Genomic DNA, 18,506 nt, shown 5'->3' with positions numbered 1-18,506 from the left:
CTCAAAAACTAGTATTTAGGTGAGAAGGGCAATAGTCAGGAAAGGTCACCAAGAGGCCCATGGCAACTCTAAAGGGTTTAGTGTTTTCCATGGCTGAGCTGTGAAACAAAAGCTCAGGGGCTCCAAAACAAAAAAAGGAACCAGGCAGGCATTGGTTGGCTGGCCCACGATTGAATTGGATATATGTTCTTGCCCAAGTTGGATTCAAACCTGGTTCTCCCATGGGAGAGGCTGTCTTTAACCACTACACAACAAATGTCACGTGTCGGTTTAGCATCTTGACATTAGATCATTTTGTCAAGCATTAACGTCACGCCAAGTTTGACTATTTCGCTAGACACCATTAAGCATTGTGTTAAACTGACTAGCGTTTCTTATTGACTTTACTTCCACCACAAATAGCATCTATGTATAGCTTTATAGCTTTTGCCACTGGCCTTTTTAACAGCTTATTAGCCAGTAATAGGCTTACTAGTATCTACTAACTTACTACTTTGAATAGTCAATGCTAGAGTGGGTTAAAAACGAAAAGTTAAATTTCCTGAAATGGCCCAGTCAAAGCCCAGACCTCAATCCAGTTTAGAATATTTGGAGCTTGAGCTTGATGGAGGTTGAGCAATTTTTCTAAAACAAATGGCAAACGTTGCAGTGTCTGGATGTGCAAAGCTGATACAGACTTCTCCAAATAGATTAATGGCTGTAATTGCTGTCAGAGGTGCATCTACCAAATACAGACTATTTGTAATTAATTCTGAAAAACATTTAGATTTTATTTTTCAAACATTATTTACTTTTTGCCGGACCGTGTAAGCAGAGCCGGCCAAGAAGAGCAAATGTCTTACTGAGTGAGAGTGACCCACTGACCACCATTTGTAAAATAGCGTAGTGGTTAGAGACGCAGACCTGTAACCTATAGGTCCCGTGTTTGAATCATTAAAGCAAATTATGCATTAGGATTTGTTCCAGATAGACAAAAACTTAATTGGCTACAACCTTCAGTAACTGTGTTACAGTAAGCCTAACATGAAACTGTTCAAGGTTATATTGCAACTATTTCTGGTGGATTTTTGAAGTACGCATCCGTCCATGCTTTTTGGGGTAATATAGGCTAGATCAAAACCCCTGGAGCTGTAAAAGAGTAAGTGTTTCCACGATTCTCTTGTCTTTTCACTTGACGAAAAAGTCAGATATCATCACCTATATTGATAGCTACTGTATCAATGTCATTCACAAATAAAAGAAAAACAAATGTTTTTGTGCCATTAAATGAAATAGCTTTAACAGTGTAAAGTTCATCTTCAGTCTTGCTAGCAATTGCTCAATTCTTTTAATGTTAGTCAGTTTAACACTGCTTAATGGTGTCTAGCGAAATAGTCAAACTTGGCATGGTGTTAATGCAAGACAACATTTTCTAATGTCAAGATGCAATACCGACATTGAGCAAATGTATAGCATTGTTGTGTAGGGGCAAAAGACACAATCACTCACGTGGGTGACCCGGGTTTGGATCCTGTGAGGACAACAGCACTTTTCACTTTTAATTGCGGGCTGGCTGAACTAGGCTTGTCTGGTTCCTTTTCTGATTTGTAGTGATCAGTGACAAACAAGTATTAAATCCATTTTGATTTCATGTTCTGACAATAAAATGATGAAAAGTGAAAGGGGGTGAATACGTTTGAGATCCACTGTATTAGACAAATATATATGTGGGCCTTAATTGCTTGAAATATATCTTATAAGGTGGCATTCAGCCATTCTATGAGTCAACCAGCTGAAAACATAAATACAGAATAATAGATTATACATAACTCAAAAGTGTAATTGTGAGTGTGTTATTCGATTCAGCTCAGTTTCACATTTGTGTCTGGCTGTGAAAAACAGTATTCTGTCAGATAGGGATATTTGTCAACTGACTAAAAGTATTTTGACAAATGGTATCAGTGTAATGAGCTCCAAATGCAAATTGCTAAGTTCAACCTCACATAGTTTGAAAACTGATTCTTTGTTCCAGGGACCTCACGGGGGCTATCAGATACAGATGTTGCTCAGCAGCTGTTTAACCCTGTGCGATTCAAATGTGTCTCACTCTGTTGAAACCAAGTGCCCGTAGGTTCTCGTTGAACACATTTCATTGTCATCATCCCAGCTGTATTAATATCAGCTAGTAAAATTCTGAAAGACCAAAAAACTCTAAAAGACCAAAAAACATTCCCTGTGCTCTCAAACTTATTAACTGATAGGTTGATGCCAGCAGTAGTTAAATGACTGATGTAAGCCCAAACTGGTTGGCTAATCAACACCTAAAGCCTTACTGGGAATGAGTGCAAAACACGGCAGGGCGATATTAGGATAGGTGTACCAAATGTCAAAGGTGCAATTCCTTATATTCAAACATTGCTTTTTGTGTCCATAATGTGAAATTCAATAGTGACTACCCAACAGCAGCTCTGTGTCTCCAGGGTGGCTCAGTCTTACCCTCTGAGTGGTGGGACAGTGTTAGCAGGCTGACACAGGACGCACCGATCCCTGATCCGAAGACTGTGATTCGACCCGGGTCTCCTCCAAAATAGCCAATGTTCTTGCTGATCCAACGCAAGGCTTGGATCTGGTCCAGGAGTCCATAGTTTCCCTTAGCTGCCTGGTCACCTGTACTGAGGAACCCTGAAATATACAGATGTGTATATTGAGTGTATTTTTGTACTTTTGTCTGACACTTTTGTGACTCACCATACAAGAGAAGGTTAAATACCAGGCTCAGTACATAATTCTCATCCACCTCCACACACAACCCTCTGCTGTTCAGGACCCCACTGAACCTTCCCATCAGGACACTTTCTATGCACAGCTCCTGACGTTACAACCTGTCCTTTTCTCCAGGATACCGTGTGTTAAGAGGCTATTCTATACTATGCTGTGTGTATACAGGCGTTTCTTCAGTATGGTCTGTATTTAGAGGAATTTCACCTGCATGTTCTGGATATTGATAAATTTTTCCGCAAAACTCCACTCATAGAAGCATTTCACCTGCATGCTCTAGAATTAGATGCATTTTTCCATTATGCTCTGTACATAGAGGCATTTCACCAGCATGCTCTGGAATTAGATGCATTTCTCCATTATGCTCTGTACATAGAGTCATTTCACCTGCATGCTCTGTATAGAACCATTTCTTTACTATGCTGTGTGTATAGAGGCATTTCTCCAGTATACTCTAGGTATAGAGGCAGAGCCGAGAGAGCACCAGTATCAATCATGGAGATGGGGGCAGGCCCTTTCCGCCCCTTGCCTGGAGATAGATGAAGTGTTACAGCTGTGATGTCACTCCTATAAGAAAGAGTTCTGACCTTGGCTGTGACTCCTCCATCCCTTTTTATTTAAATCAGTTTTCTAAGCTTGCCAAAAGCTTTCAATGTCTCTGCAGGTTAGATATATTTAACAAAAAAAGATGAAGAGTAATTCAAACAGTGTTTTGGAATATTGTAGCTTGTATACATCAAGTAGAAGGTCATGAATATCCATAACCATTGCCCTCAAACTGAGAACACAGATTTTTTTGCATGTCACATTGATATAATATAAATACATTTTCTTTGCATCATGGAATTATACATTGCGGAACAGGAGAAAATGTGTCAGATAGCAAGTAATAGAAATGTAACAAAGGAATTCATGTTTGAAAACTGAAAAGCTCTGGTGAAATTAAGTTGAATGTTGAATCAAATATGAACAGGATACAGAGGATATGGTGAGATTAACATTATCGGGAACATGTCACAATCCACAGTCCTGCATGTGGTGTCAGAGAGAGCAAGAGAATCCCATCACCTAGTACTCCCACCCTGTAGTTGAGAGTGATGACAATGACATTCCCATAGCTGGCCAGCACACTCCCGTCAATCACGTTCCCGGTTCCCTCCATGTAGGATCCTCCATGGATGTAGACCATCACAGGCCTGGCCTCAGTGTCGCGAATGTCTGAGGAGAGAATCAGACATTTACGCTTCGCACTGTAAAACTTTGCCAGCAAGGTAACGCAATGCAACATCGGAGTGCTGTAGCCCCTCCCAGAAAGTAGACACAGCGACATATACAACACCAAATCTGAAGGTAAGCTCAAGGTAATGGCATTGATTTCAGCAGATGTGGTTGGGTGATTACTAGGGCCGCGGTTGTGACACACCAATGGAGACAAGAATGCAAAGCACAGATAGTCATCAAATAGGCCTGGCTACTATGAAGTCGTTTTTTGTTGTTGCTATGTACTGTATTTAGAGGTGTATATTATTATTCTATTATTATCAATGTTCTAGACACCTAGTATCTGGTCATACGTTATGCACTCACTGTGGTCAACAGAGAATGCTTATTCTGGTAGGTGGTTTCTGTGCATTTCTTATAATAATATTTGTTAGTGGTAAGAGAGTATTATTTTCTTTAGGGTCTCGGAATTGAGAAAATGCTTTACAAAGGTAATTTATTATTATTATATTGTATGTCCTGATTTTCTTTGCATCTAAATCAACAACAACAAGATATAGTTTGTTCATTAGAATAAAGATAATGACCTCAATTGTAAGGTCAATGTGAGTGAGGCATGATTTGCCATAACATAAAGACACCCTTCCCCTACATCACAGTCAATCTTCTGAACAGGAGGGTATGTAGTGAATAGTAATAGCTTCATCCTCATGAGTTCCTCGTACAGTCTTCCCATGAGACACACAGAGGTAGTGCAGGAGATGCTGAGATATCATTTAGTTGGTAACAGACAGCACTGCATGTTATTCCTAAGTTAAAACATTGTAACTTGTCAAAACAGGAAAAATACTTTGTGTTACACTTCTTTTCAATAGTACTAAAACATTAAAAGGTTGAGTACATTTGGGATCACTGAGAAATTTCCCAGTATACTTAAATGTGTCTTCGGGCGAGCAGTTAGGTGGCAAAATCAGTACTCAGTCTCCCCCCAAAAATTCCATGACAGAAAACATACTGCAAATACAATATGTATGTCCAGATCAAATTCTTTTGATTGAAACAGCTAAAGAACTGAGAATCAAGTGTCTTACAATATCATTAACTTGGTATGCCTACGAATAAACTAAAATGTAACCACTTCTGAGGTATATAATTGAAGATGAAAGTGTGAATATAAAAAAAAGATAGAAAAAAGATTATTCATGCATTCTTTGAACACCTAAAATACCTTCACTGTCACCATGAGATAAATCCGCTCCTTGACTCTTGCTTTGGGCTCCTAGGATTCACAGGAGGAAGGAAAAAACAAGAAAGTACAGAGAATTCAAAAATAGCATGATTGACTACCAAAGAAGGAAAATTGTGATATCCAATCCATGCCCATATATTTTTTTTAATTGCTATTCCAGTAAAATGGTTGTCAGTTTTATTTTTTTTACCAGTAAACACAGATTATGCATTATGTGAGGGAAGAAGTATGATGTATTCTCTTTTTCCTAATTTGTTATGAATAAATGATAATTTACATAGTGGACAAAATAGTCTTTTGAAGTCAATATGGGTTTTGTTTATAGATGGTTATTCAGTAGAAATAAATAAAAATTGTGTACGAATAAAAAAATATATTGCATAAAAATGTCGATGTAGATGTTATTGTGTGAAATTACCTAATTTTTCGGAACTGCCTAATCTCAGACCACACACACTTGAACACACAAACACACCTGTGACTAACATTTATTATTCTTTAGTGTCTAGCAGGTATTAGTCTCTACTTACAATCAGGGTGTAGTCTCTACTGTGTATCATTTATTAATCTCTACCCACTAAAATGTATTAGCCTTCATTGACTAACATTTATTAGTCTGTACTGTCTACCATTTATTTGTTTCTACTGACTAACATTTTGAGTCTACTACCTTTTATCTTAGTTTCATTTTTGAAGACAACACTGACCCTTTGTTTTGAATTCACTCTGAAATCCTGATGCTTCATAAAATTATTTTGTTAGTTAACAAATGTTACTGACAAATTAAAGGAAAAATCTGAATGAGTTGAGAGAACATAACAAATGCAAAGGCTTCCATACAGGTGTACTGCATGAAAGAATTTATCAGTTAACATCTTGTTATGCTCTTTGGCATGTATAAAAATGGTGCGCAGGCCCAGTTGACCTCGATTTTGGATCAAAATGGCAAGAGACTTTTTCCATTCATTTGTCATCCATCTGTATATTTTTTCTTTAGTACATTGATGTATTTTAATGTTGGGTTTTATAGCACATCCCTTGTATATTATTTCGACCGTTAAATTTCAATAAATACTAGAAAAATAAAATAACAGAAAGCTCTGAAAATTTGCTGAATCAGATCCACATTAGCTCAGGCACATTTTCAGAAAATAATGTTCTGAAAAGGCCATGTGCTGTGAGACAGGGTTCTACGATGAAAGGCCATGTGCTGTGAGACAGGGTTCTACCATGAAAGGCCATGTGCTGTGAGACAGGGTTCTACGATGAAAGGCCATGTGCTGTGAGACAGGGTTCTACCATGAAAGGCCATGTGCTGTGAGACAGGGTTCTACGATGAAAGGCCATGTGCTGAGAGACAGGGTTCTACCATGAAAGGTTATGTGCTGAGAGACAGGGTTCTGCCATGAAAGGTTTGGACATGTTCTACCCTTTAATGCAATGTGCTAAATCAGTCACACATAGCATTTCGTAGTACTCGTCCAACAAATCTTGTTCAAAGCAAAGGTATTCACCTCACACATGATTATGGGCTTAAAACAAAGACACCTGTATCATGCCACGTATAGAGTTTAAATGTGTAAAAAGCTTGAATCTCAATATTACATATTACTACACATCCAAGAAAATATAACCAAATGCTTAGTTTGTTTGTTGAACTCTACACATACATGAATATTCAGAGATACTCAGTGGGTTAGTATTCCCCTCTACTGATTCCGTAGCATCCTCTAAACATGCACTCCAAAAATGTATCAGATATATTTTACCAGTCTGTATATATAGACTTTCTCCATAACAAGATGATGGCTTCCCCTAGCGGAGTGCACAGGTGAGGATGAATGGTCTGGTGACCCTGTAACAACAGAAAGACCTCAACTGGTGATTAGGCTGGCTTTGAGCCTGTTTAAACTAGTGTCTTCTTTATTTTTTCATGTTAAATAATGTTTCATAATTCTTCAGGTATGAAAATACCCATGGGGCCACCAAGAGATGCTGTATTTTATTCTGCTGCAGTAAAGGAGTCTCTAAAGAGAGATTGGTATATCTGCTCCAGAAATGTTGACAGGATGTTGGGGAATTACTGGAGGGGAATATTGACTCACTCAGCATCTCTGAATAGTCACCCCAGGGTACAGTTTAATAAGCTAACTAGACAATTTATTTAGACCACCTCAGTAAGAGGTTAAAACCTTCACTGTTTAAAAGAAATCGCAAAGAGAAGGTTCTTTGACTATTCTTTTGAAGGCAATAGGGGTTTTCGGGAGGCAAATAAAAGTTTTCTAAACAGATACTGTTTCCTAAACTAATTAAATCTGTTAGTAGTTGGATTCATTGCACCCATTGAGAAAGTTGCTTCAGATTCATTGACCGAGGTAGTCTAAGTATACCATGTTCCCCACCCTTGCTGTCATTCTGAATGATGAGGCTTTCACAAAAAAAATTAAAATAAAAATGTTCCAATTTCACAGTGCTTTGGTTGTTAATTCCTTCAGCCTAACCACTATGTTCTTTGAAGAACAAAACATTGAGTGTTTCATGTAAAGGGTTCCACATAGCACCAATTCCACCATGGAGCAAACTAAAGAACCAAAGGGTTCCCCTTTCTCTATGAATGTACTAAATAAGTGACATGGTGGGTTAGAAATATTTCTAAAATAATAATCATAATGAATTCACAAGGAGTACATTTTCAGATTCAGTGTGTATTTTGTGTGAGCGATAACAATAAATTAGGGAACAGATATGTGTTTATCAATAACAATAGTGTTCTCTTGAGATAAAGAATTTGTCCAGCTAATATTGATCTACAGGTCCATAGCTTACTGTAGAAATGTATTGCATCTTAGATGCACACACTGTTGAGGCTCCCACATTGTAAACAAAAGGCCTCCAGTGGACAAATCTAAAAACGTCCCTAGCCGAACAACATTTCTTTCTGATTTATTACAACTATTTACCAATTGCCAGCAGTTAAGTTAGGCCATGATGTCTGCAATGTTCTGACTTTAAATTATTAGATGTCTGACACATTAATAGTTTTTCTATAAGTGTGTGAATGCATTTTCCCCACACAAGGAAGGGAGTGAAAATGAGCGGTTGACGTAACTCTGGATGGGAAAGCAATCTGACACCAATGTAACAAACAATGACAACTGCTACATGATCAAAACATCTTGAGCACAAGGTGACAGCAAATATACAGTAAATGACATGTACTGAGCCTTTGGTCCATTTGAGCCATTCCACTCACCAGCCTCCGTTGGGACATAGATGTTTAAATACAAACAGTCTTCGTTCTGATCCTGAATGTAGTTGGCCACCGTGTCCAGGTTATAGGTGAACCATATGGGCATCATAATCTCAGGCACTGTGTTGCGAATGTTCTGAGGGCATACAGGCGTAAAGTGGGTAGCATTCTTGATCCCTGACCAGGAGGAGGGCTGCTCTGGGGGCATGAATCGCTTCTCCCCGATGGGAGGGGCAGCATACGGTACCCCAAGGTACTGATCAACAGGCTTTAGGACTTCACCTGGCACTGCAACCCGAAGGCCCCTCAACTTCCCAAACTGGGTGTTCACAGTTGGGTTGAAGTTCTGGCTGGTGCCCACTGTGAACTGCCAGCAGGAACATAACATCCACAGCAAAAGAACACGGTGGGTTGCGGTTCCTCGCTGATTTGATAGGTGTGCAGGCAACAGATTGTGCCTTAACTCTTCCAACCACATGGTCTGGGCGGGGGAGTGCTCCTGGACAACACCAGTGTACACTCGAGTGACTTCTGAACTGCTATGCCCTATTGTATTCCACTCAACCAGGCATCCTTCAATCTGCCCTGGGCTTCAATGGTTACTGAAAACAAATGAACAAAGGCCAGATATTCATTCAACTCTCATTGCTGTTCAGAATCCAGAGCTGCAAACAAGAGAGACAGATGGTTAGGTGATCAAACACCAAAATAAGTGTATCAGCAAATAAATTGTGGGTTGCTTTACGCAATGCCCTTGAGTATTCGGAAGCGACTGTGTTGCCAGATTATTTGATAACTGGGACTTTCTAAATATATAGTAAACGTGTAGCACCTCTTCTGTATGCTTACATAGGTTTATTGTTTTCCTGTAAACAACCCACACAAATGATTTCAAAACAAACTTATCGCTTGGGAGAACTCAAAGGACCATTTAAACATACTACAGTGGTTAGTGACTTGCAGTGTTGTTTGTATAGCATAATGTGAATATAAAAATATGGAAATATTACTATATACATACATACTCCATAAACAGACAATATCATTTTCTGTTATTTGCAGTCCAAACAACTTTCATGTTGGCTAACATCACCATCTAGAAAATTATTTTCATTGATGTAAACTTAATGCTATGTTTCCTTGCAATGTATCTGGAAGTGAGGGCTTTACTGTAAGTTCTCAAAAGCAGAGGAATCTGAAAATGTAGACAAAAATGAGAAAAAAAGCCCTTTCGTTAATAATGTTTCACAGCATGCGATAACAACCATGATGACATGTTTGACTGGAAGAATGATAAGCTGTGAGAGAAACACAGAGTACTATAAGGACTGTTTCTATGCAAATATCTGTGTGTGTGTAGTATAGATCCACAACTTCATGGCAACAACAACCCTTCGGGTAAAAATGAAAGCAGTAAACCATAAAATCCTTCAGTAAAGATTGTAGGCTAAACACAAATGAAAAGAGTGCCACAACAGTATTGCAAAACCACAGGCCACAGAAACAGAGAGTAATGAGTCTCCTGGGTCATCAGGCTGGGTACTTGCTTGTCAATATGAATGACTCAAAGAAGATGCAAGAACCAGCTTGTTTTCCTAAATCAATTTCCTTAGCATTAAGATGATACACCACCATACTGAAGTGGCTGAAAGTCAACCATACTCTTTGGGGGGGGATTTGACATTATTAATTCTATCCAAAAAACTTGAATATCTCAAAGGCCTCTAACGAAAGCATGAGATGTATCTATTTTCAATGAAATGATCTAGCCTCCAAGTTTGCCCATGACTTGATGAGTGGATGGTAGAAAACATGACATAACGTTTCTATGGTGTCATTTTATCACCAATAAGGTTTCTCTTATTTTTTTCAAATTGCATATGTCGCATGAAGAATGGACATAGAAAAAAGGCTAGATGTAAAAGTAAGCCTTGGATGCTCATTCTTTGAGATGTTTAAAGTTAATAATCAGGACGTCATGCAATGTGAGTTCCCTCAACACATAAGATTGTGTGTAGACCAGTAGCAGAGATGAAAGAGAATTCATGAAGAGAAATGAACGTGAATTAATAGATTACAACCCACAGTCTCATATACTGTTTGTGAAATGCTGTGGAAGTTAGCATATTTGCCTGGATTAAAAAAATACATCACTTTAAAAATACTGACACGAGGAGAAAGTCTACAATTTAACACATCCACAATGTGTCATATTTTCTGCACAACAGTTCAAGCAATGTGGGTTGTTGATTCACAAAATACTAAAATAACTTAGGCAGTGATTAGATTCCTCTAGATGAACCCACCTCCAAATATTCCAATACCTTGGAGGTCTGGAAAGTTGCATTTAAAAAATAAATGTACTGTATTTACAAAATGGAGTCAATCAAGCCATCTGTTTAAACACTGTCCTGAAGCAAATAGACATTTCAGCATGTCTACATACTATTGAAAATACTATTAGCATACTCCAGTTTCCGCCGAACCAGCGGTCATCTAAAAACACTGACTCATGACACATCTTAGCAGAGCCACACTGGCTACTTGGCTAATTGAGTAACCATTTAACACCAGCTACACTATGCTAAAAGGAAATCATTTACCAAGTGAGGCCGACTGTTTTAAAACTGAATGTGAAGAGCTCAGTGAAAACTAGTTTCTATACAGGATCATGTTCGTCTTCTGAACTATAAAGAATCTCCTTGGTGCTGCATACGTTGGTCCAAATGATTTGAGACAGAAGCAGAGTACATTCTTTTTTGGGGACTCACAACTTTGATTAGCCACACTAGCTTCAGTTGTCTCAATGAAAGGGCAGTCGACGAGTCAATGTGGTTTAATGAGTTATATATGTCTTTATTTTTGGTTTCATTTTGGCAAACTTGACTACAATTGTCTGAGAGGCAATGGCTACGCACTACTGTAACGATAGCTACGCGTTAAGGCTACGCGGTAAATCTACACGTACGTGTGCTACGCGTTAAGGCTCAGATATACTTCACCGGCATAGATCTACCTACGTAGGTGCAAAGGGGTGGAGTCTTGATTTTATGTCCGCTGTTTATAAAACACCTTTTTAGGTTGTTGAGTGTCACCCAAAGTTGTAGTCTGCCTAGTAGCAAAACATCCACTAGATGGGGCTATAGGGGGAGTGTGTGTGTAGCTTAAACCCAATGTCCCTATGGCTCTTTTGGTTGTACTGAGGGTATTTTTACTTCCAGATCTGAGTTGTTTATATAGGCCTATATCTAGTTGTCTGCTACCTTTTTTTATTGGGTTAGGATTTAAGGTTAGGGTTAACTCCGCATAGCACATATCTTGAACAGGATATGCCCTGCCGATTTTATGATGAAAAACAACACTACGGTGCGTTGATGCTCTTTTGGCTCCGTAAAGTATGTCTGAACCTTAAGCCATTTGGCATGTAGCGATCTTCTGACCGATCGTACACGAACAGCAAAAATCCCCCTCGCGGTTTAATGCAGTGGTTTTCAAAGTCTGAGAGCGTGCCAACCTTCAGAGTACATTGAGACAACTTGACTGGCTTGTGGCAAAGAGGGTCTGGACCAAATTCTCTCCCCTATTGAGCACTGACTCCTGCCAATTTGTAAGCATTAAGGCCTACTGTGATTTCTCCATTTTATTCTACAGTTTTCCCCAACGGGATGCATATTCTTTTGAAGAATGTACGAAGACTATGAAATCTATAAAATTGCTAATATATTTGTATTGTAGGCAACATTTGGACCGATCATCGCCAGTCCTGTGTAGCCTAAATTCAGTCCAATTCAGTCCAGCTAATAAGCAAAGACAGGCTGACTTCATCTAGCAGTCAAAAACTGTAAAGTAACATTATGTAAAACTATTGAAAATTCATCTTTCTAATGCTGCTGGCTGTATCTAAATCGGGAAGGAATGACAATGTCATTAAATAATAAATACAACATGTTTCTACAGTTTATATGATATATACTCATTATAAGAGAACAGATTGGCTTGGGTTTTAGAATTTGAGTTTTTCAAAAAAGAAAAGAAAACTGCTTTCTAATTTCATTCACACCTCACCTGAAGCTCTCTGGCACCCTCCTGGGGAGGCGGGCCTCACTTTGAAAACCCTGCATTTGTAAAAGTTAATATATGCCACATGCAAACAATTAACCACAGTTACACTTACCACAGGTGTGTTAACACCATGAATGGAGGCTGCAAATGTTGCAATGATGGGCCAAAACTGGGCAACAAATTAATTCACAAATGTACGTGAATTAATTTGGAAAAAAACGGTATGGTTTAGGGCCGTTATTGCGGCGACAGGCCCAGACAAATGTAATGATATGAGTAGCCGAATAGGCTGGGATAACACTTATTACAACCACAATCTAAATGACAACTCGTAATTACTCTATACACGGGGAGTCTAATTGGTCACAGTTAACCTGATTTGACATCTCGCCTAAATTGGTAATTACAAATTCCAACTGTAATATATACAGACTCCAAGGTAGCAGTCTGTGACCATTGGCAAAATGGGGATGGTTGAAAGATAGGCTACGGGAGTGCGACGCAAAGCTGTCTCTCCCCTCTGAGGCATGCAAGGAGCAAGCCAAATCCAGCGTCCTTGCAATTTAATCAGTAATAATCCTTCCAATTCGTTCGATTAGTCTAACTTGTTTCACTGTATAAACTATAGCATGCACCGTTTCTTGGCAATATGATGATAATGCCAGAGAACACCTCTTTCAAGGTGAGCTGGTGGCATCGAATCACCGTCATGTAGGCAACGATGCGTTAAAATTTCAGAGTGATGAAGACACTGAAAACCAGACGTTCACACAAAAGACCAAGTCACCACGCTCCTCCAAAACCCACAACAAACACCAAGAAGAATGCGATAGATAAGCCAAAAAACAGCGCAACTGTTTAACGTAAATTAACACACGCAAAACATCTAAAAAGCCTATCACCAATATAGCCTATGTTAAAATACCTCAGTTTAAAATATAGATGCCTACTATAATTAAATAACATCATACTATAAAATGAATAGCTCAGATTTTGCTACGTGTTTTCATAATGTGTAGTAAGAATTTGCCAAACCTTCATCTCATGGAAAAGCGAATTTTCGACTTACCTGCTCTGACGGAGGCTCTTCATCCCTGTCTTTCTCTTCTCCATATCATTTCGTTTTCATGGCACTGCAATAATGATCACGTTTATACATTTCTATTGTTTTTAAATCTATTGGAAAAAATCTGATTTCAATTCACATGTTGTATTTTGTCTTTATTTAAATTAATATCTTATCTCTGTCATTGTGTGAGCGAGCAGCTCGTTCACGGAGGCAAGGTCAGGAGCGCCCACTGCCTTACGCGTTTCTAGGCAACGATGGGGATACGCGCAGCGTGAGCTGACAAACAGGCAGAAAATAAAAAAAGGAATGTAGGCCTATTTGTAACATGGTCCAATCAAATTAAACATATATCATTATGATTAGCCAGGTTACCTAACGCATCAGGTAGCCTAGCCGAGAGCTATTGTTATTTCTGGGTCCCTTTTAGGCCTAATGAGAGACGTAGACTCATCTCATTTAAAATTCAAATATTAGGGTATACATGTTGGCTATGCTATATGCATGATAAGCAATACCAATGCTCATCATGTTATTTAAATAATCAGCTGTGTCTTTCTGACAATCCAATGGAAATCATTAGAAAATAATCAGCTAAAATCCTATCAATGCTTGAATTGATTTTATTTTAATGAATAGTCTACAGACACGAGCCTTTAATTGGATTTCTCAATTACAACATCAAAATATATGTGTCAAATATATGTTGCCTAGTCAATGGTGAATATCATAGTGCTTCCAATCAAGTGGGTTGCTATTCTCCCAATAGGATTTCACATCATAATACATTTGAGTCCACCACAATGAAACTCAAAGTAAAACATCCTACCCCAAATTTGAAAATAGTCAACTTACAGTGAGTACACCCCTCACATTATTGCAAATATTTGATTATACCTTTTCATGTGACAACACTGAGGAAATGACACTTTTCTACAATGTAAAGTATTGAGTGTACAGCTTGTATAACAGTGTAAATTTGCTGTCCCTCACTCAACACACAGCCATTAATGTCTAAACCACTGGCAACAAAAGTGAGTACACCCCTAAGTGAAAATGTCCAAATTGGGCCCAATTAGCCATTTTACCTCCCTGGTGTCATGTGATTTGTTAGTGTTACAAGGTCTCAGGTGTGAATGGGGAGCAGGTGTGTTAAATTTGGTGTTATCGTTCTCATACTCCCTCATACTGGTCACTGGAAGGTCAACATGGCACCTCATGGCAAAGAACTCTCTGGCTATCTGAAAAAAAGAATTGTTGCTCTACATAAAGATGGCCTGGGCTATAAGAAGATTACCTGAAGACCCTCAAACTGAGCTGCAGCACGGTGGCCAAGATCATACAGCGGTTCAACAGGACAGGTTCCACTCAGAACATGGTCGACCAAAGAAGTTGAGTGCACATGCTCAGCGTCATATCCAGAGGTTGTCTTTGGGAATTAGATGTATGAGTGCTGCCAGCATTGGTGCAGAGGTTGAAGGGGTGGGGGTTCAGCCTATCAGTGCTCAGACCATATGCCGCACACTGCATTAAATTGGTCTGCATGGCTGTTGTCCCAGAAGGAAGCCTTTTGCTGAAGACAAGCAGACTAAGGACATGGATCACTGGAACCATGTCCTGTGGTCTGATGAGACCAAGATGACCTTATTTGGTTCAGATGGTGTCAAGCGTGTGTGGAGGCAACCAGGTGAGGAGTACAAAGACAAGTGTGTCTTGCCTACATTCAAGCATGGTGGTGGGAGTGTCATGGTCTGGGGCTGCATGAGTGCTGCCGGCACTGGGGTGCTACAGTTCATTGAGGAAACCATGAATGCCAACATGTACTGTGACATACTGAAGCAGAGCATGATCCCTTCCCTTTGGAGACTGGGTCGCAGGGCAATATTCCAACATGATAACGACCCCAAACACACCTCCAAGACGACCACTGCCTAAGCTAAAGAAGCTGAGGGTAAAGGTGATGGACTGGCCAAGCATGTCTCCAGACCTAAACCCTATTGAGCATCTGTGGGGCATTCTCAAACAGAAGGTGGAGGAGTGCAAGGTCTCTAACATCCATCAGCTCCGTGATGTCATCATGGAGGAGTGGAAGAGGACTCCAGTGGCAACCTGTGAAGCTCTGGTGAACTCCATGCCCAAGAGGGTTAAGGCAGTGTTGGAAAATAATGGTGGCCACACAAAATATTGACACTTTGGGACACTTTGGGCTGTGTGTTATACAAGCTGTAAACTCATTACTTTACATTGTAGCAAAGTGTTGTCATATGTAAAGATATAATCAAATATTTACAAAAATGTGAGGGGTGTACTCACATGGTGAGATACTGTAAATGCTTTTTGTAAAAATGACAAAACATGCCAAAAATTCTGGTTTGTCTATGTTGGGGGGCATGGCATAGAGTAATTTTTCCAAACCTGTCCAGAGACATTAAATTTTGCCAATATAATCTGTAAATTCACTCAATGTGTGCTCTTGGTTAGGTTCAAGGATAATTTAACTTTTTTCTACATGGTGTTAGATGGTTCCTGAACCTGTAATTTATGGGCAAAACTTTAATCCTTTGTTCTGTTTTCTAAAAATCTATTTAAGTTATGAGGTTGTGTGAGCATATACGCTACCATTCTAATTTTGGGGTCACTTAAAAATGTCATTATTTTCAATAGAAACAATTGTTTTTGTCCATTAAAAAATCTACAAATTGATCAGAAACACAGCGTAGACATTGTTAATGTTGTAAATGACTAATATTGTTATGGAATATCTCCATAGGGGTACAGAGGCCCATTATCAGCAGCCATCAGTCCTGTGTTCCAATGGTATGTTGTGTTTGCTGATCCAAGGTAATCATTTTAAAATCCTAATTGATCATTAGAAAACCCTTATTATGTTAGCACAGGTGAAAACTGTTGTGCTGATTAAAGAAGCAATAAAACTGGCCTTCATTACACTAGTTCAGTATCTTCAGTATCAGTGTCTGTGGGTTCAAGATTGTTTACTACTCCTTTCACAGAATCGTGCAAACTGTCTCTAACCAGAATAGAAAGAGGTGTGGGAGGCCCTAGTGCAAAACAGAGCAAGAGGACAAATACATTAGAGTGCACCAAATGTTGTAACGGTAGTGTACATTTTAATGGCCAACATACTGAGGCAGTGGCAAAGTTTGAGACAAGAGATTGGCCCTGACTGTGGCTGAGAGAAGGCAGAGAGAGACAGAGAGAACTGGGCCCACAAGGTTTTTTGAGACGTTAGTGCCCTCTTGTGGTGTCGGCTGTTATGTGTAGGCATGCTTGGCTTAGTTGAGTGAGAATTTGCAGTAAGTCTTCCATGGGAGACGTTAATAAGGTCATTGGCAAGGCATTAGCCAGTTTCCAGCTGAGAAAATATTGACAGTAGCAGAGATCCGGGGCCTGGTCTTTGTGTTTGGAGAAGGGAAGTGTAGTTCCATGGCATGCAGGGTAAGACCCAGGCATAGGATTCCTCAACTGGGGAAGAGTTCACCAGATTAGTCTGCACCTGCCTGGAGGTCATGCCAAATGTACTGGTGTAAAACCTTGCCAGTCTGTCTCTCCATTACATACAGAATTATAGACTTATGCCACCATACAGAGATTATTTTATTAAAACCTGACCTATAAAGTGACACAGGTTTGCACAATGACACATTGTTTTGACTGCTCTCAAGCACACTGGATTTGAAATAAACCATGACTAGGAGGGGAAAGTGCAGAATTTGAGGTTATTTACATCCTTCAACCGTGAAGAATGTTGAAATAAAAGCCCTTTTTGCAAATCTCCATTTTCCAAAAGTTGGGATGCTGTGGAGAATGTTAAGAAAAACTGAATGCAATGATGTGCAAATCATTCAAACACTATTTTAAATAGAAAAGAGTACAAAGAAAACCTATAAAATGTTTTATTGTTTCTTGAAAAATATATGCCCACTTTGAATGTGTTGCCAGCAAAACTTTTCAAAAAAGCCAGGACAAGGGCAACAAAAGACTGGAAAAGTTGTGTAATGCTTAAAAACCAAAACTGATGGAACATTTCACGACTACTTAGGTTCATTGGAAACAGGTCAGAAACATGACTGAGCATAAAAGAGTCTTTCAGAAGTAAAGATGGGGAGGGGTTCGTTACTCTGTGAATGACTGTCGGGGCAAAAAATTCAATCATTTAAGAATAACGTTTCTCAGTGTAAATTGGTAAAGTGTTTGGGGATCTCCTCATCTACTGTACATTCAGAGAGTCAGGAGAAATCTCTGTACGCAGGGGACAAGGCCAAATAACAATATTGGGTGGCCGTGATCTTTGTGCCCTCAGAGAGCACTGCATTAAAAACGCACACGATTCTGTAGTGGACATCACTGCATGGGCTCAGGAACACTTCCAAAAACCATTGTCTGTAAACACAATATGTCACTGCATCCACAAATGGAAATTCAAACTTTAGCATTCAAAGAAGAAATCATATATAAACAATGGGTGACTTGTGAACAATACTGAACAATAGGGTTTGGAGCAACATATGTTGTCATCCAGACAACATATTTTTGGGGAAGGCCTTGCTTATTACAGCAAGACAATGCCAAACCACATTCTGCACATATTACCACAGCCTGGCTCTGTAATAAAAGAGTCCAGGTACTAAACTGACCTGCCTGCAGTCCGGACCTGTCACTCATTGAAAACATTGGGAGCATTATGAAACGAAAAATAAAACAAAGGAGATCCTGAACTGTTGAGCAGCTGAAATCCTATATCAAGTAAGAATGGGAATACATTTTACTTTCAAAACTACAGCAATTGGTCTCAGTTCCAAAACGCATACAGAGTATTTTTAAAAGAAGAGGTGATGCAATACACTGGTAAACATGCCCCTGTCCCAACTTTTTTTAAATGT

The 18,506-nt window shown here is 39.2% G+C and overlaps 1 protein-coding gene across 8 annotated transcripts in view; it reads right to left on the bottom strand.

The window, feature by feature from the left end:
- nlgn3b (neuroligin 3b) overlaps window positions 1–13,830 on the bottom strand; it is a 32,781-nt gene extending 18,951 nt beyond the window's left edge. For 2 of the 8 annotated variants that reach the window (XM_029121288.2, XM_029121293.2), the window contains exons 1-5: window positions 13,609–13,830; window positions 8,481–9,142; window positions 5,207–5,257; window positions 3,826–3,975; window positions 2,476–2,661 (exon numbers count right to left, since the gene is read on the bottom strand). In XM_029121288.2, coding sequence (XP_028977121.1) covers window positions 2,476–2,661; window positions 3,826–3,975; window positions 5,207–5,257; window positions 8,481–8,955 — 862 coding nt within the window. In that variant the 5' untranslated portion in view covers window positions 8,956–9,142; window positions 13,609–13,830. The other 6 variants (XM_029121291.2, XM_029121289.2, XM_034293574.1 and 3 more) reach the window with 6 other exon arrangements.
- Between the last annotated feature and the right edge of the window lie 4,676 nt (window positions 13,831–18,506).

The sequence above is a fragment of the Esox lucius genome, chromosome 7 (genome assembly GCF_011004845.1).
Source record: "Esox lucius isolate fEsoLuc1 chromosome 7, fEsoLuc1.pri, whole genome shotgun sequence".
NCBI classification, from domain to species: domain Eukaryota; kingdom Metazoa; phylum Chordata; class Actinopteri; order Esociformes; family Esocidae; genus Esox; species Esox lucius.
Note: the sequence above shows the minus strand (reverse complement) of the source record. Positions and strands in the feature narration are given on the sequence as shown.